Source organism: Castanea sativa, chromosome 12 (assembly GCF_040712315.1).
Source record: "Castanea sativa cultivar Marrone di Chiusa Pesio chromosome 12, ASM4071231v1".
Lineage (NCBI taxonomy): Eukaryota > Viridiplantae > Streptophyta > Magnoliopsida > Fagales > Fagaceae > Castanea > Castanea sativa.
The window spans coordinates 18292353-18305790 of NC_134024.1; the positions used below are offsets into that span (position 1 = coordinate 18292353).

Sequence of the window (13438 nt, forward strand, 5' to 3'; positions counted from 1 at the left end):
TCAAAGCCCATCATTGTTGTTATCTAACATCATTAGAACCTAGATTTTAAGCCCATTCTCTACAAATTTTATTGTAAAAAGCCTTTCAGGCCCATTCCCTTTTGACTGTGGATTCGGGCTCAAATTGTGTCCTTATAGGTTTGTAAACAGTAGGGCTCAATAATTATATTAAAAAAAAAAAAAAATCTGAGCGTGGTAAAAAGTTCCATATGTATTTGATATATAAACTCATATCTTACTGAGACTTTTATTAATTGGGCGATGGAATCATTTGTCTAAATTAAATAAGCTTGATAATGTATTTGTGTTGGAACTCAAGCTCAAAATCATGATATTAAACTCGAGTTTGAGCTTGATATTTAGCTCAAGTTCGGTTTGGGTAATGAATCAAGTCGAGTTCAAGCTTTTAAACTTTTTTACGAGCTCAAGCTTGAATATTATTTGTAAGCTTTGTTCGAGTTTGAGTCAAGCTTGAACAATGTACTTTTATGTTGAGCTGAGCCCATCGTTACAATCCTAATTTTAGTCAAATTTCAAATTAGGTTATAAATTTTTAATCTTTCAATTAAAATCCAAAATTTTATGAAATTATTTCAGTTTGAATTCTTCCTATCTCAGTTATTCATTATCATCATCATGGATAATAAAGCATTAAAAAAAAAACACCTTGATTAAACTCTGCATTTCACTTTTTTTTTTTCTCTATTTTTAATGCTTGTGTACTTTCGTAAGAAAATGGTGATATGCTGTGCCAATGTAGGTAGGATTCTCAAAGGCACTCAAGTGTGCATGAGAAATCAATCATGTTGCTTGATCTCACGGTGCTGCACAGGTTCCCAGGATCTCCTTTGTTGATATTTTTCTACAACTGTAGCCAATCATTCTAATTCTCATTGTCAAATCCAAAATACAGATAAGCTATTCTACCTATTTCTTTTCCTTGCTGACTGAAAATGTAATCATGTAATAAAACATTGCTTAAGGATGATTTATTTGTTCATCTATTCCATGCAAGGAATGATTAAATGCAATCATGGAAGTGAGAATATTTGAAATTTAAAACACTCCTGCATGGAGACATAGACGATGCATGCTTGATTGTAACTCACCAAAAATTTACAATTCTTTTCAATTTTCCCTTTGTAAAAGGGTTAATCAGTAAGGATTTATTTCCACCTTTAAGGAAGGGATTAAGAACTGTAGGACTGTAGGCTGCACTTAAGATTATTTTTTCTTCACCAAGCAAAAATAGAGCAACTGGTGCAGACTTTTTTTGGCAATATTCAATAAAAGCAGTCTCTAGGTCGAGAAATGTATGAAACCGCAAAAAAAATTTATTTATTTTATGGTATGAGAAACCATGACCATTTATAATTTGAAAATTACTAAACAGATTCTATAATTCGATAATTACTAAACAGATTCTATAATTTGATAATTACTAAACGTATAAGAATCGAACTCTTTTAGGAATGTTTTATGTATGAGAATCAAATGTTATGGGAAAGTTCCTCCCCAAAATGTAGACTAGTATCTTTTTCTTCCACACCATATAAACTAAGTGCAAAATAAATAAACATAATTACGTAGTAGATCATAATTAATGAACAATATATCATAAATTATATTTCTAAAAAGTCAACAATATATTATTAAAAAAAAGCAAGCTTTTTTGTTATGAGAACAGTGTCTATACGTATTTGACTACTACTACCGCATCAACTCCAATTGACCAATCAAGCCACGGGTAGTGTTGTGGAGGGGAGTTCTTTTTCTGGAAGTTGGGTGTGGAAATTAGACACTTTGCCTAGAATAAAGACTTTTATATGGCAGTGTTTGCATAATAGTATCGGAGTGGGAGAGTGCCATGTTAGAAGGTGTATTAAGGACTCGGCTATCTGCCCTTTGTGCCAAAGGGAACCTGAATCCATACTGCATAGATTGAGGAACTGTGAGGTAGCTAAACTAGCATGGGGGCAGATGGGAATCCACGAACACAGCAACTTCTATGAGGGCAACCTGAGTTCTTGGCTTGAGAAAAAACTGCAAGTTCAATGGGAATATAGTGGGCAACCAACCCCCATGGAGTATTGTTTTTCCTTTTGCTATTTGGCTCATGTGGAAGCACAGAAATGGTGTGGTTTTTAAGAACCAACATGTTTAGTCTTCTGTCCATAAGGATGCGTTGTTTCGGGCTGTGGAGTTTCAGCATTGTGGGCTGTCTCCGAAAGTTACAAGTAGCAGAAAGGTGGTGCGTGTCAGGTGGGAGAAGCCTCAAGCTGGATGGTACTGTCTTAACACTGATGGCGCTGCATCGACTCAAACTGGATGGTACTGTCTTAACACTGATGGTGCTGCATCAGCTAGCTCTGGCAGAGCTGGTTGTGGTGGCCTGATAAGGAACGAGCAAGGGGAGTGGCTCGAGGGATTCTCCAGGAGGCTTAGGTGCTTGAATAGCTTTGTAGCAAAGTTGTGGGGCCTTAAAGATGGTCTTATGCTCTGTAAAAATATGCAACTGAATGCAGTAAACATTCAAATTGATGCCATGGCTGTTGTTCAGCTCCTCACCAGTTCAACTAACACTAACCTCTCTGTTGTGCCTCTTATTGATGACTGTAGGCAATTGCTTTCCCAAATCCCCCATGTCCGGATCATGCATTGTTACCGGGAAGCAAATTCTTGTGCTGATTACTTGGCTAGAATAGGGACTGATCAAGAGAGACCTTTTATTTTGTATCAAGATCCGCCTGTGGATCTTTTGGAGCTGTTAAGCTCAGACAGAAATGCCTTGTATGTTAACAGGACCATCTCTGATACTTCCTTCCCTTCTTAGTTTTGTTTGTTAAATGAATTTCCTTTCTACCCAAAAAAAAAAAAAAAAAAATTTTCAAACTTCTTGGCATATGTGAATTAATGGCCCGTTTGGATTGAAGGGGAAGGAAGAGAGAGTAGAGGGGAGTAGAGTAGAATTGACTAAAAATAGACTAATTTTTGGGCAATTCTACTCTACTCTCTCTCTCTCCCCCTCAATCCAAACAGACCATAATAGTTTCTTTGCGATTCAAACTATTTCATGACCAATGTTTAGAGACTTAAATTAATGTCTGTTTAAGTGAAGGATATATAGCTTATAGTTGCGGTTCAAGTTTTTAGATTTTATCATTTTACATGCATAGGAAGGCTCAAGAATAGTGAATAAAGTGATGGCTAAAAGAAAAGAAAGGGAATTTGTCTGGCTTAAGCTGCCCATAAGTATCTTAATCATCACTGTTTTAATATATTAAACTTTAAAACATTCCAATCCATATTGCAGAAATGACTAAATGCAATCCAGGAGGGGAGAAAAAGAATCCAAACACTACAGCTTTGCATTTTTATTTGAGATTTGAATGTCAACATCTTTGAAATTAATGCACTGCGAGAGTGTCGTGGTGAGCTTCTTCAGATCATCCATTGTGTGCACTGCACTGAGAGTCACCCTAAGCCTAAAATTGAATAAAAAGATAACTTCGTGAGTTTGATAAAAACATCAAGAAATTCATCCAGAATAAAGCATTAAATGAGACAGAAACCCAAATCTGAGCATAATTGATAGCTTTGCTTTTGACTTCCAAACTTTAACCTGAATGAATTGGATCTGATTTTATTTGTTGTTCAATATCTTTACTCTATATTGTTTTTCATCTTTCATATATCTATATGTATATGCATTTTCACTATACACATTGATTTGACATAGATACTAACTATATTACATAATCAGTTTCTTAACATTTTGGCCCAGTGACTACTTCCTAAGCTTAGTTGTAGTGCAAGTATTATAACCTTGGATTTGTTTAAAATTGAGCTTATTATAATTACCCTTCAACAGGTTCTTGAAATATATAGAACTTAATAGAAAGATGTAGCCATCAAAGGCTTTCTTCTGTGAATTAGCCCTCTAAAGCTGAACCAAGTTGATTTCCTGCAATTTTTCTCCTTTCTTTATCATATTTTCTCATACACGTTATCATGGTGTCAATATTATGTTTCACTTTTCTAATATGATATCAAAGTTATGTTTTATCTTTTTTAATAGCTTATGCAAACCATTGACAAATCTAGTCAGCAGAGTAGATGGGTTACATATCGTGGAATAGAGCATGTAAAAAGAACTAAGGCATGAATCCAATGTTTTCAGTCAGTGGCAACCAAAATTACTAGTCCAAATTGGAGAGATAATAGCCACAATATTTTCAGATAAAAGTGTGTGAAGTGTGAACACTTACATCCCACTTTTTTGGGGGTGAGCATCAAACCACAATCCTATTGGTTGATGAGTGAGAGCAATAGCAGCAAATTCATAAGATTGAGTCTCCAAGAAACACAACCTAAACTAGAAAATTGCAGTCACACTTACAGAGAGACAAAAGTACAATGAAGAGTACACAACAAACCTGCATGAGTTCGGAGGCACTGCTGGGGGTCCGATTGGAATTATGTAGAAACCAGATGTCAACAAATGCCTGTCCCAGAATGATTGACATATTTAATAGCTGCTTTAGCAATGACCTTAATCATAATGAGAGATACTAACCGGCTAGCTAGCAGCGCCTTCTCTTCACTCCCTACAATAAGAGATATTATTGGACTTGAGATGGGGATTCCAGTAAGAACACGAAAGTCTTGTACCCTCTTCCAAATTTCCCTTCTACGCCATGTTTCCCTTTTTGCCACAGTAACAGCAGCTGCATGTCATACTCAAGCAGTTAACAAAGAAAGTATTTCACCATGGAGGCAAAGTGGATAAATAGTTTATGCAAAATAAGAATCAAATTTTTAGTAGGGAGTGTAACATAAAAAGATCACTCATAATATGATTTAATATTTTCTTCAGAAAATCAAATGACCATACACACAATTAACCCCTCAAAGGTCAACCCTAGTAGTGTCCTATCACCTATGTCACAATGTGAGAATATGAATGAGAGCATGAAAGCATTGAAGCTTAGAATAAATTTAGGTGTATTTTAAAAATGATATATTTGCAATTGTTACATAAGGGTTGGTTCTATAGATAACTCCTCCAAAGTGATATGAGAGATCTAACCCTACATCACTAAGTTGACGATAAAAAAAATGTTAGAATAATGGACAAAATGATTAAATTCACAATTTCCTAACAGCTTATATTTTGGGGAAAATTAGTAATTTATCGATATAAACAAAGAAAAAAACAGGCACACATACAAGAACACTAAATATATGTCATCCAGAACTAGGTTTATGTTCAGAGTTGCTCTGCTTTTATTATGAAGGCTACAAAAGGAGTTGCTTGATTATGATATACACAAACACAACCCTATTTAGCCAGGGCTGCATATTACTCAATAACCATAGGCACATAGGGCTTCTAATGTTTTCTGAAACATCAATAATATTGCCAGCGGTTCTACAAATGCCAACTTGCAAAGTCAAATAATAATAAAAATTTAAGAACTTCATTACCCTAAAGACCATAAAGGATCCTAATCCATGCAAGAACCATGAACAAGAAAGAAGTTTAATTTTAATTAAACATTCAACATAAGCTTATTGTTTCAATAAATGATCCCCAACAAAAGTGAATGCTAAGAATTACCATGGGCGGCTACAACATCGGGGACCGGCATTGCAGTGGAAAATATAAAGGAGCGACCCCTTGATTGTATGATTAGCTTCCAACTTTTGCTTTTCATATAGTGTTCAGAAAGCAGCATAACCAAATCAGACATATTTTCACATACAAGAGATAAAACATTCAAGGAACTCATTATATTAAGGCTAGTGGTGCGGACACCACATGATAAAACATCTATGGAGATTATCTTTATCATTTATGTTATCTTTATTTGTGTTTATCTTTAGTACTGGATTAGTATTTGAGATTGTTAGGATTATCGTATTAGTATTTGAGATTGTTTAGGAGTTTATCTTTATCATTATGATTCCTGAAAGCTGTATATAAAGCTCCAGATGGTTCCCTTTGTATTTTACAGACTATTATTATTATTATTGAGATTATTTGCAGAGATTGCATTGATTTGTTTGGTGGTGATTCCAAACACCTTAGGTGGGAAGCCTAAGGTTCTACGGTGGGACTAATCTAGGTGGGAAGCCTAGGTTGTCCTGCATCAGCTAGTTATAGAAAATAATAAGAAAAATAGTTTGCATGCTATGTCCAATACAGTGAGAAGTCATATGTTCTTGAGAGTTGTCTAGATGGGCCCTACGTCTATTGATTTATTTTTATTCTTTTGTATCATACCACAGATGAAGTGTGCACTACTAACACTAGAATAGTTACCTGCATGCTATGAATCCACCATAGCAGCCTGTAGCCTTACTCAAGGTACCAATGCATATGTCAACCTCTTCTTCACAATTGAACTCCTCAGCTACTCCACCCCCATTTTTGCCACAAACAAAAGTTCCATGAGCCTGAAAAGAACTCTCAACAACAGTAACACTGTAATTTTCAAAGCATATACAAGCATTAAAGTAGGTATACAGGAAGAATCCATTTTTCTCAGTGCCATACATGATCTAAACCAAAGTGCAAGTTGATGGGAAAAAAGAAGAAGTTAATAGTAATAATAATGTTTGGGAGAGTTCATTTTCTTTGGCTTATTGTGATTAAAAATAAACTATGTAAAAATATATCTGCATTTAGAAAATCTAAACCTTTAAAAAGTAGTACATGATCTGTATTTAGAAAATAAACTGTGACAAACAGGTTAGTCCATAATCTTAATGCCTTAGCTGTCAAATCAGAATCACAGACTTTAGATTGAAGGGTTAACTTCAATCCAATGATGACTACCATGTGTGCAAGACAGGTTATTAAACAGCTTCTTTTGATTGCATAAGCATCACTATATAAAAATGACTTACATCATCAACAACCAACAAAAACTGATGCTTCTTGCGAAGCTTCACAATTTCGACCATTGGTGCGAAGTCCCCATCCATACTAAACAAACTGCAATAAAAACAGATTGAAGTCATTTATCAAATATAACAATGTACGTGCACATGCACATGTACATGTTTGAAACGTTAGTTTTCAAAATAATGAAGTCACAAGAAAGTTTAGAAGATAAACATAAATAATATTAATGTTGAGAAATGGATCAGATAATGTGATTCTCATTCAAACTCAGGGGGCTCTAGTTAGAATTCATGGTGGGAAGGATAAAATCTTGTGGACTGCTACTTCAAATGGGGTATTCAGTTGTGGTTATGCTTGGGAAGTGCATAGAGCTAAAGGAAGCAAGTTAAACGTTAAATGGTGAAGATTGGTCTGCTTTTATCAATTTGATGATGATTCAAGATCAAATTGCTACAAAGGAAAGAATGGTTAAGTGGGGCTTCAATGGAGGCCTACTGTGTCAGTTCTGCAGGAGTAGAATGGAATCTAGAGAGAACTTTTTTTGTTCTTATTACCCCTTCTTAGAAGGATTTGGTCAGCCATTCGCAGAAGGTGCTTGTATGACAAAATGGTGGGATGATAGGATGCTGAAGTTTGGTGGGCTACAGATAAGCTTCATGGTGATTTCAAATGCACCATTGCCAGGCTAACTTGGCAGCTACTGTTTATAGTATTGGGAGAGAAAAGGACCACAAAATTCATGTTGGAAAATTCATAACTGAAGAGGATTTGCTAGAAGTTATATTAACAATGTCAGGTATAGATTGCAGCCAAAGAAGATAACTAAAACTATTCAGAGCAAGTCCTTTGTTGTATTTGGAGGGTGGGGATTCCCTGCTTGTGATCTTTCTGGCTTTTTTTAACTCTGTTTTTTATTTTCACATTGCTCTGTTTTCTCATGATAATTAGTTCCATGTGTATGTAAAGTAGGTGGTCTAGTTTGCAGCTTAGCTACTTGATTCTCTTAATTTGTGCTGTAAATCTTTTACTGTGGTTTTGATAAGTTTTATCAATCATCTAAAATAATTTTGTTGAAAATGATCCTCAATCTAATCGAAGATAAAAGTTTTGCCTGTTTGAAAATTTAATATATCAATAAAAGACAAGAAAATTTAGAATTTCACAGAGAATTAAAAGTTAAAACAATTAACTGTGTTTTCGTGGTTCTCAATTTTTTATTTTTGTCTCAGCCACTTGGAGCATGCAAAAAAATAAAGGAACACTTATAACATGACTAACCCATCAGTTACAACAACTTTCTTCTTCATTTTGCATTTCAATCTGTCAAAACACAAAATGCATTGCAATAATGAGTCCTCAGTAGAGTATGCTTAACAGTCATAGGGACACTGAAAAATTAGGACATAAGGTAACAACGTACAATAGCGCATTAAGGTGAGACATGTCACAATGTCGATAAATGAACACTTCCACACTTTGTTGGCGCTCAGCCAGACAAATACCATCGATGATTGATGCATGATTCAGGGCATCAGAAAATATGGCAATCCTGTCCTCTGAAGGTTTACTACCTACAGCCAAGAGGGAGGCAATACTTCCTATTGATACCAACAAGGCCATGTTGGCTGCATACCCTGTTGGGCAAAGGAGGCAATCCTATAGCAAAAATTTTAAACAAGACTTCATCATTTTTCTGTTGAAATAGTAGAAAAGGTAAAACATGAATGACAGATTGTTATCATAAGAACAAAACCAGAAGTATTAAACCTGCAAGGATACCATGTTATTGATATCTGTGGTTTCAACCAACCATATTACGTTTTGCAAATCCATACATAATCATAACCGCTACAACCAAATCAACATAAATGTAGAATTCCAACTCCCTAGTTTATGCCAACGTTTTATGAGTTTCTTATATACTCCTATATTTTTGAGTTCAATTGCTGTGATCAAGTCAGCTTTATTTAGAAATGGCTATACATAAGAACAAACACAGATGGAGGGTGAAAGAAAACACATAAAATGCCAGAATTATAGTAATACAATTTTTACCTCTTTCTTCTTTAGATCTGCCAAGCATGATTCAAGTAGCCTATGGTAATTTGTATAGCCGCAAGCTAGAGCAGAACCCCTTGGGCCCATTCCATGTTCTTGGGCTGCCTGATTTACAATAAAGTTCATAATGTTTTAGGAGTGTCTTACAAAAGTTTTCTTTAAAAGAATTATCATCAAGCACACCTTCGCAGCAGCCCTTTTAATGGTTGGATGTGAGCTCAAGCCTAAATAATCATTTCCAGAGAACAAAATTAGCTTTTTGAACTGCTGAGGATGGGACTCCTCTTCATGAGCAGTTACTTCTTCTCCTGCAATGATCCAGTCAATGAAAATGATAAGACTCTATGTATTAGTTATATTCAAGGTCCAACTATGTCTTAGCACTAAGATTGTCCATAGAGTCCTGAGTAAAGAATAGAAATGGTAATGGGATAGAAATATGCATATCTTCTGGCTAAAACATCTTTTCATGCCCAATAGACACATAAGAGTACTTGGTTATAGCAAAATATATGAAACTTCTGATTATGAAAAAAGTTTTAATAACTGGTTCATCATTGGTCTGCATAATTAATTTAAATTCAAACATTCTGGTTCACCACATTCTTCAATAGCTTTCCCCCAAAAGTCACATTACATCTGTTATGGCTCATGGACTGCACGGATGCACAAGGCAAGGGATCAACACATGGGCAAATCTCGAATTGACTTCAGATCAGTTTAAGTTTATCTTCCTTCAAGTCATTATTCAAATAAAATTGTAGATAATCATTGGTGCTTATCTTTAACTATTAGGAGTAGAGGAGATTAGTATTAGTTCTAAAGGTAAGCTTTATAATATATATTTGATAGGTAAATAATTTCATTGAAAACCGAAAAAAGGAGAATTGGAGAAAGCCCAAGAATACAGGCTGTATACAGGAGGCAATTCAAAAACAAAAGACCAAAAACAAAGAAAAGAAAAATCAGCAACTAATGAGAACTTGGGGAATCCAGAAAGAAACCCATCTGCAGAGAAAGAGGAAGTCAAAGAAGTCCACTCATCCAAAGTCTTTAGAAAGAGATATTTCAATTTAAAGACAATGATTTCTTCTCCCTCAAAGCATTGGGCATTCTGCTCACTCCAGATGCACCACATAAGACACAACAGAACAACCCACCATATTGTCCCAATACTTCCCCCTCCAAACCAACCCTCCTTCCATGCCACTAACACTTCCTGTAATATAGAGGGCATCACCCAATAGACTCCAAATAATCAAAATATCAATGGCCATAGGTCCAAAGCCGCAGAACAGTGTAGGAGTAGGTGGTTCATATCCTCTCTATTAGGTACATGAAATACCACACCATAACAATTATACCCCTCTTCCTTAAGTTGTTTGTCATCAATACCCAACCCTAAGACACACACCATGAAAAGAAAGCCACCCTTGGCGGGTACAAGCCACAAATCATGCCCAAATCTAACTCTCTATTACTACACCTGACATCATATCTGAGGACATGCCAAACTATCCCAATCCTCGAGGAATATACTTCCATAAACCCACTCCATGCGAGCCCCAAACTTCCCCAAGCACCCGTATACACTGAAGACCCATATTTCAACTCAATAACCCTCCACCATAATGCCCATTCCTTGCTCCCATAACACCACAACCACTTCCCCTACAACTGGATTTGCATTCAGATCTTTCAGGGTTCAATGGCTGCTACCGGGTAAGGTCTTAGACCTATTGTTTGATTAGAGGAATTGGTTTGATAAGCATTCATCGGACATTTGGAAATTAGTTCCGTTGTGTTTAGTGAGGACAATTTGGTGGGAATGAAATCATCATATGTTTGAGGATACAGAGACATCAGGAATTCTTTTGGTAGCTTTGTTTTGTGGCTCTTCATTTGATTGGACTAGAGAATGGGGACTCACTAGCTCTAGTTCCATCCTTGAATTTATATAGTCTTTGTCTCTCTATATGTAATTCTATTCTTTTGTAGTCTTTTGGCTCCTCTATGTCCTTTTTCTCAACAAAAAAAAACCCTGCTCTATGTCCTTTCTATATGGAGTAGCCTTTTTGCCACAAAAAAAAAAAAACACATCTTATATAAAAAATTAAAATAAAAAGAAGTTTCTTTCAAACATATTACTTGGTCACTTTGGGAGGTGGAATAATTCTTTGAATTTCAAAATATTGTGTTATGTAGGTGGAACAATTCTTTGAATTCCAAAATTTTGCGGAACAGTAAATTCCCTTGCCCGCATTAGCGCAACTATGGTATCAACTAGCCAAAAAAGAAGAAAATTTATTTACTTGGTCACTGCTTAAAACAGTCTGTATACCCGATATGGACCAACAGAGATAGACAATTTTTTTGAGGATATGATCAAACTCAAACAAGAGGGTTCAAAGAGAGTACCAAAACCAGTTCAGAAAGTTTCTCAACTGAGTAGGTGGGTTACAACCATCATATCAAGTGGGTTGTTTCATTAGTGGACTCAAGGAACACCACAAGTGTTGATGTCCAAGCTCTAAACCAACCACTTTATCAACTACAAGGGACTTGCTTGTCTCTATGAAGCCAAGTACCATCCGTAACATTGACTACTTGCAACTGGGGCAATTACATCACTTAAGATTTACTTATAAAAATAAAAGCATTGATTACTTTCAGCTGAACATTATAAGGAGCCTTGCCTCTATCTGTTAGAAACTTACATCCTACCAATAATTATAACAAGAAACATACTCGTATAGAGCTTAAGGAGAGACAAGACAAGGGTTCATGCTTTAATTGTGATGAAAATTTTGGGTCAGGTCATAGATGCAAGAAGCTAATCCTCATTGGAGGGCGTTGGCCTGAAAAAAAATGATGGTGGTGGAGACATGTAGATCATCTAAAACTAAGACATCTTGTCATGCCCAACTGACACCATATAGCTAGGTACTCGCTGAGAGCAAAAGATAAGACACACCTGATTGTGAAAAAAAATTCCAATAAATGGCTTATAACTGCTATGCATAACTAACTTAAGCATTCTTGTTCACCATATTCTTCAATATCATTAGCCCAAACTTCACATTACATCAAACTTAACCTTGCTGTCCTCACCCGACCTTACTTGTCATCTGCCAATGCATCATTTAGCAGCCTATATATACATCCAGACACGCACCAAGAACATCAGTTTCCCCTATTCGCATTCTCGAATCACACCCTAGCCAAAACAGAACTCCGTTGACTCACAAGAGTTGCATACTTGCATGTAACAATGAAATATGTCAAACCCATTTGGCATGCAACACTCACTACTCTCTCACTAAAACTCACACTCTAATTTTCTCACCAGACATACACATGTATATATAATACTCTTAGTTTTACAATGACTTACTAACACATTAGTTAATGCTGCTGGGTTTTTTTTTATTTTTTTTTTTATTTTTTTTTTATTGTTTGGTTGGCAATTCACTATTATAACTTGCTTACATAACCAATATATGTAGAGCATATTCAAATTTCAAACATCACCCACAAATAAAGATAGGCATTTGGAGAGAGGAAAAAAAGAAGAAGCTTACCAGTGGTGGAAATTTCACTGACCCAGCTTTGAAACGTTTCTTCTGCAATGTGGACCTCCACAGAGGACCGTTCCCACTGCTGCATTTCTTCGAACATCTGGAAGACTTCTTTTCCTGCTTCTTCTTGGTCTGATATTGAGTTGCTTTGAGGTTCATTTTCAATGGCTTTTGGTTGTTGGTCATTGGGGAGGTGAATGGGTCTGAGATGCCGCACGAGTTTCAGAGATTCGAGCTTTGCTAGTGCCTCTTCAACCAAGCTGTCCCACAAATTCATTGTTTCCATTAACAGAGTGAGAGTGAGAGATGGCCATAACTATCCTCTTGGGGTAATTATTAGAGACGTGGATAGTTGGCTTGGCTAACTCCATATTCGGGGAGTAGTTCACTTCTTGGTGGGACTTGGGAGAAGTCATGGCCAAAGTAGCCATATTTGGCTGGAAAATGATGTATGACAATGACAAAAGAATATTTGCTTTTGGTAAATAATGCAGGAAAGATGACAAAATCTTTGTTTTTCAAAGAAATCCTACCAGCCACTATAACCAATAGCACACCCCAAGAGCAATAGAAATCCTCATTGTCATTCCATAATTGCCAAATCTCACCCACCACCCCCAAACATGGCATTGATGTTGTTGGGGATTATGGGTGAACACTGAACAGCTAAAGACTCTAAAAAACTTTAATGTCTTAGAGACACAAATGAATTTGCTATCTTTAAGACAAATATTATTGGCTCTTGTACAATAATTTGCTAAAGGGTAATTAGCAAATTTGTCTCTAAGATACAAGGGTTACTTAGAATTCTCTAATATCAGGTAGCAATCACTCTCTCTCTCTCTCTAGTAGTCTTTATTTATTTTTTTATTTTTTTATGAACATCTCTCGA

The 13438-nt window shown here is 35.9% G+C and overlaps 1 protein-coding gene across 1 annotated transcript; it reads right to left on the reverse strand.

Moving 5' to 3' along the window:
• Positions 1 to 3228: 3228 nt before the first annotated feature.
• LOC142619847 (8-amino-7-oxononanoate synthase-like) lies at positions 3229 to 12957 on the reverse strand. Its single transcript, XM_075793165.1, has 11 exons — positions 12550 to 12957; positions 9152 to 9276; positions 8966 to 9073; positions 8331 to 8566; positions 8189 to 8230; positions 6913 to 7000; positions 6326 to 6459; positions 5621 to 5709; positions 4577 to 4727; positions 4437 to 4505; positions 3229 to 3485 (listed from the first exon to the last, which is right to left on the reverse strand). Exons 1-11 carry the CDS (start codon positions 12830 to 12832, stop codon positions 3359 to 3361), a joined length of 1452 nt encoding a protein of 483 aa, XP_075649280.1. The 5' UTR covers positions 12833 to 12957; the 3' UTR covers positions 3229 to 3358.
• Positions 12958 to 13438: the final 481 nt, after the last annotated feature.

Bases quoted from the DNA above. Each gene is read 5' to 3' on its own strand.
- LOC142619847 (XM_075793165.1), bottom strand. From the start codon at position 12,832: ATGGAAACAATGAATTTGTGGGACAGCTTGGTTGAAGAGGCACTAGCA. The intron at 4,728-5,620 runs GTAATTCTTAGC...TATGACATGCAG, and splicing joins CGATGTTGTAGCCGCCCATG to CTGCTGTTACTGTGGCAAAA. The intron at 3,486-4,436 runs GTTTGTTGTGTA...ATTCAATTTTAG, and splicing joins GTGCCTCCGAACTCATGCAG to GCTTAGGGTGACTCTCAGTG.